General features: G+C 42.2%; 1 protein-coding gene across 14 annotated transcripts in view; it reads right to left on the bottom strand.

Annotated features, from left to right (window-relative positions):
- LOC109965182 (teneurin-3) overlaps window positions 1-6762 on the bottom strand; it is a 620836-nt gene that overhangs the window by 115656 nt on the left and 498418 nt on the right. For all 14 annotated transcript variants that reach the window (XM_020608995.1, XM_020608997.1, XM_020609006.1 and 11 more), the window contains one exon: window positions 1251-1445. In XM_020608995.1, the coding sequence (XP_020464651.1) occupies window positions 1251-1445 (195 nt within the window). The remainder of the gene's footprint in view (window positions 1-1250; window positions 1446-6762) is intronic.

Raw genomic sequence — 6762 nt, forward strand, 5'->3', positions numbered from 1 at the left:
TGTTCAGGGCAAATTCTGTGCAACAGTCTCCTTCTGTCTCCCTTATATACTCACTCGGACAGGATTAGTGTGACCGAGGATTGAATGAATCTGAAACTAATCTGGTTAGTGTCCCCTGTGATATGTATTTGCATAGTGTGTGTACATGCTTGTCAACTTGTCTTTGTTGGAGTAGGTGTGTGTATGTGTGTCCAACTCGTGTGTAATAGATTAGTATTGATTAATTCAGATTAAATTAGTGTAAACTATTTTAGCCAACTACCTGTCAACAACTGAGTGTGTGTGTGTGTGTGTGTGTGAGAGAGAGAGAGAGAGAGAGAGAGAGAGAGAGAGCGAGAGAGAGAGAGTGAGTGAGTGAATGAAGAGAGAGAGCAGTGTCAGTTCATTTACCATGTAGCAGCAATCCCATTTTACCCAACTAGCTATCAGCAGCCTCACCTTAGTTAAATACAAGGCAGTCAGACCTAAAAAGTTAGCTTGTAAAGTTTATAAAATGACCTAAGGTACATAACATGCACCTGTAGCTAGTGCATGTAAGGTACCTATAAAACATACGTCCATGTTTATGCACAGAGGATATTCATATAAGATAAAAGGACTAAAACAACTACAAAACCTTCAGGTTTTGTTCTTATTCCAGCCAGATACAACTTTTTCTTGTTTCCCAGAGCAGCAAACCTTTACATAAAAACCCGGAGAACTAACGAATTGTGGTATTTTGGCATTGTACCCACAAAAGCTGTAACAAAGTTTAGTTGGTGAATACTATGCACTGAAGCCAAACAAAGAACAAACAAGCCCAGTGTCATTGTTACAGTAAATAATGGGGTTCGGGATGACAGCACAAAATTGATTTCTTCCAGAAGATTCCCACTCACATACCTGAATCATTAACTATCCAAAATAAGATGACATTTATTAACTGCCATGTGAGGCACTCAAGAGCAATAATATGGGTTAAAAGGATGTACACTTTGCAAGTGAAACTGATTATAAATTATTATCCAATTATAACAAGCTGCATTGATGTTGTTGTTTCAAAGGTTAATGTCATGGATGGCCATAAATGTCTACTAAATTAATTATTTATCTTGACATTTAATTATGTACTGATGTCTTCACCAAATTACAGCATCTCAGTGATAGAAAATGATGCAGAGCACTGTCAAAAAGGCAGATCACCACTACCAATAATATAATAAGTAACTAATGTACCTTTTGTGTCTGGTCTTGGAAGAATTTATTCTTACCTTCCTCACAGTTCTCGCCTTTGTAACCAGTGTTGCATATGCAGGCTCCCATGATGCAGATGCCATGTCCTCCACAGTGGATGTCAATGCACTGGTTGGCGGGCACGTCACACTCGGTGCCTTTCCAGCCGCTATAGCACTGACAGCGGCCACGGGAGTACTGGCCATTACCGCTACACAGCACTGGACAGGCAGCTGGACCAGATACATATAGGAAGATGGATCAGTCAGACATACTGGCTCTATACAGCAATTCAGTCACACACTTGAATCCCAGAGGTTCCCAAATGTTCATTTTGTTAAAGCCTTCAGTGTCTGAACTATGTACCCAAAACAAATTAGCCATAAAAAGGCAGAGTTTTATCATTTATTATTTATTTTATCTATTTCATTAGATTATTTATATTTAGATTTAAGAGGCTTTATAAACTGAACAAGTGACACCATCATGTCCTGGATGTCCTCATTTATCATGGTAACATAAATCTTTCAGTTATCCTGTGGTTATTCCTAGACTTCTCAGTCAGAAGTCGCTGGGGCCAATAGGGCTGATTTATGGACTCTCAGAAGTAGTTCTTAAGATGTGCTGTCCAACGTGTTCAATGTTTATATTCATTCCTAACAGTCTCATTTTTAGTAAAAAAAAAAAAAAAAAAAAAAGCTACCGATCAAAGAGAAAAGAGAGATGTCATGACATTTAGAAACGGACAACAGTGCATATTTTCACTCTCCCAGGAAGACATTCATAGTGTTGTACACATTAAAAGTACCACAAATAGTAAAGCATGTCCCATCAGACTACACAATTAAAGCATACAACCAAACGAGGGGTAAATTTCAACACAGACTTTTCATATTGTTACACATAGTGTACCAGTGTTACCACAGTTGCTCATGGTATCCTGCAAAAATTCAGAAAGATTCATCTAGATTTTGAGGAAATACATGTCAAAGACTATTTTCAGAGCACAAAAGTCTTTTTTTTCATCACAGGTATTTTTCAGTTCAGGAAGTTTATGTGTAAATCACAAAATCCATGCTTATATTACTTTAATCACCATCGTGTTGCCTACAATGCTGCACCATTGTGAAATATCTGACACGCTCACAGCAAGTGCTGGCTAGGCTGAAGTACAGCCTCCACAGTGTGAGGTCGGTTGTAACGCTGTGCTACAACTAACCCTGCTTATGTAAACAATGACAAGAAGCTGTTTCTTTGGAAACAATCCATGTTTGCTGACCTATTATGTTAATTTTATTTGCTCTCCTACCTTGTGGACAAAAATACATTTTTCATTGTTTGACACACAGTACCGTGTCGCATTCATATATAATTAGACATGTAAGTGGGTACTGATCAATTGATCTGTCATATAGATTAATATTATCAAAAGCAGCACGGTTGGGAAATACCCTTGTTTGATACAACACAGAATTATATTTAATTCATTTCTTTTGCACCAATTTATCAGAGTTTTTTAGCCAGTGTTACAACTAACTTTGTCTGTTAAAATTAACATCACCCATGGGGTAAGGTGTAACATTGTGTTGTTTTCAGTGGAGCAGTAGGTACTAGAAACAAAGTTCAAGTGTTTATTTGCAGCAGAGATGTATATGTTGCTTGTGTAATAACATGACTGTTGCAACTAAAATATTCTTTAAATTATTTTGCAAAAACCAAAATGTGTTAGGTTGTCCCCTACATCATTGCTCCCAGCAAACACAAATAACAATGTACCTACAGTCAGATTTTTGTCTAACTGCACAGCTTAAAGACACTGGTCACTTTATTGTCACTGTGGCCTCCTGTCACCACTGTCTGAACTTTACCCTGCACATACAGTATGTCACACACACCCTGTTTCTGCTCTGCTGCTGAAACACCTAATAACCCCCGGGGGGATCAAACCAGCTACTCTCTTACCTCTGCACAGCTGACCAATCATTCCATGAAGTGGGCGTGAATGTCCAAAATGGTTGAATTGACACCATCCAACATGCAGTCAGAACAGAATATAAATCTTTCTTGCAACTGTGCAACATCAAACAAACTCAGTCATCTCCACTCATTCCACTTGAGTTCTCCGGCTCTGCTCGTTTGTCCTTGCAGGCCAGTGTGCACGTGTAACCTGCACGCCTCTCTTCTACGCCGCTGCATCTTCAACCCTGTCTCGCCTCCAAGTCCCGGCCCTCTGGTCCTCCTGGTTCCTGCCACTCTCCTGCCTATTCAGCCTCTACTGTTCATTGACTTTGTCTTCTTCCATCTGCATATATTTTGCAATAAATGCACTTTCCTACTAGCACATTGAGTTTGCACTCTGAGTCCCCTTAACCTCTCTTTCCTACACCTACCTTAACATCCACACTCATGGCATACCACCGCTGCATATAGCCAGAACTCCAGACTCTCAGTGGATTGCCATTCCCACAGGAAGCGAAGGTGGCGAAGGGACAGGAGGCAAAAGCGGGGCTGACGGGCCAACGTGCTGGTGAGGCTGCATAAGCACCCACACAAGGCACTGCTTCGTAATATAGTCCTTGCCAATGTAAGATCCTTTGCCAATAAAACTGACAAATTTAAGCTACAAGGTGTGAGAGAGGAGGTCTGTAAAAACTGCTGTGTATTGTGGATTACTGAGACCTGGCTTCACTCATCCATACTGGATACAGCAATCAAAGCTAGTATGCCATACAGTACATCTCAGAATAGGAGCAGGGACTCTGGTAAGAGCAAACGAGGGGCACTGTTCATGTACGCCAACAACAACTGGTGTACTAACACAAAGACTGTAGACACTCACCACTCCTCAGATCTGGAGTATGTGACCGTTAGATGCAGACTCATGTACTGTACCTTGCAGTTTATGTGGTTATGATTACTGTGGTGTATATTCCACCAAATGCTAATGTTAACTCGGCCCTATGTAAGAGTACTCTTACATAGTACTGTCACCAGCCAACAGAACAAGTACCGTATTTTTCGCACTATAAGGCGCACTTAAAATCCTTTAATTTTCTCAAAAATCGACAGTGCGCCTTATAATCCGGTGCACCTTATGTATTAATTCTGGTTGTGCTTACTGACCTCGAAGTTACGAAGCCGCACCGTTTGATGGATTGTAGGAGCATTACGGCTACCGTAGTCAGGAGCCTCGCGGAGTAATACATACTGTGCTTCAACATAATATTACGGTGTGTGTATAAGGACCAAAGTTAAATTGCGAGCTGCGCGGGAGCATTGGATGACAGAAGGCGAACACACATTCACCAAGACAGGGAGGCAACGCCGGGAGAGTTACGCCACTATCTGCCAATGGATCGTGGATGCCTGGGCTAAGGTATCAGTCTCAAGTGTTGTCCGAGCTTTCACGAAGGCCGGAATCATCACTGAACAGCTAAGTAACAGCAACGAGACTGACTCGGATAATGACGAGAGGGATCCGGGCATGCTTGATGCCGAAATCGCCCAACTGTTAAACTTAAGAATTTGATGGATTTGTGGAAGAGAAATGAACTGAAAATGTGAGCTTATTGTTTTGTATTTTATGTGTTACAACTGAACAATGTTGAGAGTTATTGTGAAAGAGTTGAATAAAGTTTGAATTATCTGACTTTTTTGTTTTGCTTAATGCGCCTTATAATCCGGTGCGCCTTATGTATGAAAATAGGCCCGTGCATTGATATTGCGCCTTATAATCCGGTGCGCCTTATAGTGCGAAAAATACGGTATTCTGCGGCTGTGCATATTTTAGAAGGGGACTTTAATCAAGCTGACTTTAAAGCAGTGTTCCCAAATTTTCATCAGCATGTTAAGCGTGCCACAAGGGGAACAAATACACCGGACAAGGTCTACTCAAATATTAAACAGGGCTACAGACTATACAACTACCACACCTGGGCCAGTCAGACCATATGCCTGTTTTTGGCACCAGCATATACCCCCTCAGGAAACATGCTCCCATCACAACAAAGATTGTGAAAACTTGGCCTGAAGGAGCCTGTCATCAGTTGCAGGATTGTCTTGAAATGACCAACTTTTGAACACCCACAACTGGAGGAGCATACTGCAGCTGTTCTGTGCTACATTAAATACTGCACTGATATTGTTACTGTGGATAAACACTGGTCTATCCCAACCAGAAGCCCAGGATGGCTAGGGAAGTCTGGCGCCTATTGCACAACAAAAACAATGCTATTAGGTCAAGTGATGGGGCACAATACAGTGCTGCAAGAGCTAATTTGAAGACAGGCATCCAGTGGTCCAAGGTAGATTATAAGAGGAAAATTGAAGACCACTTCAATAGTAACATGAGGCAGGTGTGGCAGGGGGATCCAACAGATCATCAACTACAGATCAAGCTACATCATGGCCATTAATGCTGATAGGAATGCCCCGCTGGCAGAAGACTTGAATCACTTCTTTGCCTGCTTTGAGGTGAGGCCAACAGAGGCAGCTGCACCACAGCCACCAACCTATGGCAGTCCATTCCATACTGTGAAGGAGTACGAGGTGAGGAGTATCCTGCAGGGGGGTGAATCCTAGAAAGGCAGCCGGAACTGACGGTATCCCTGATTGCAACTGGCCATGGTCCTCACCAAGGTCTTTAACAGGGCACTATCTCAGTCTACCATTCCATCCTGCCTGAAGTCCTCCATTATAGTTCCATTGCTAAAGAAGCCCTTCATCAGTAGCCGCAGTGACTACGGGCCAGTGGCACTTACTTCTGTCATTATGAAATGTTTTGAAAAGCTGGTCCGTGGTCATATCATCTCCTGTCTTCCACACACATTCGATAGACACCAGTTTGCATACAGAGTTAACAGATTTACAGAGGATGCCATAGTTACTACTCTCCACACCCCTGGTGTAGAGACAATAATCTGGTCCTCAACATTACCAAGACCAAAGAGCTGGTAATAAATTACAGGAGGAACAGAACAGACATGCAGCCCCTGGTTATCAGCAGGGACTGCATGGAGAGGGTGCCAGACCTCTGGTTTCTGGGAGTTGCCATAGAGAAGGACTTGACATGGAGTGCCAATACCACTGTGCTGGTTAAGAAGGCCCAGCAAAGACTGGATTTCCTCAGATTACCCAGGAAGCAACAACTGCCTGGAGAACTGCTGGTGTCATTCTATCAGTGTTCCATAGAGAGCGTTCTGATATACTGTATCTGTGTTTGGTTTGCCAGCTGCACAGTGGCAAATAGGAAAGCAATCCAGAGGGTCATCTCCACTGCACAAGAGAACACTGGCCCACTCCTCTCACTGAAAGAACTCTACAGCTCACATTGCTTTAAAAAAGCTCAAAATATTATTAAAGACTCATCCCACCCTGGTCACTCACTATTGGAACTGTTGCTATCAGGTAGATGGTATAGAACAATAAAAACTCGGACAAATAGACTGAAAAGTAGTTTCTACCCCAGAGCTATATCAGCTCTAAACACAGTTTTATAGACACAGAATGTTATGATAGTGTCAGGTTTGCTCGGCGCTACCTGCCTCTCTT

This window comes from Monopterus albus, unplaced genomic scaffold (genome assembly GCF_001952655.1).
Source record: "Monopterus albus unplaced genomic scaffold, M_albus_1.0 scaffold97.1, whole genome shotgun sequence".
Lineage (NCBI taxonomy): Eukaryota > Metazoa > Chordata > Actinopteri > Synbranchiformes > Synbranchidae > Monopterus > Monopterus albus.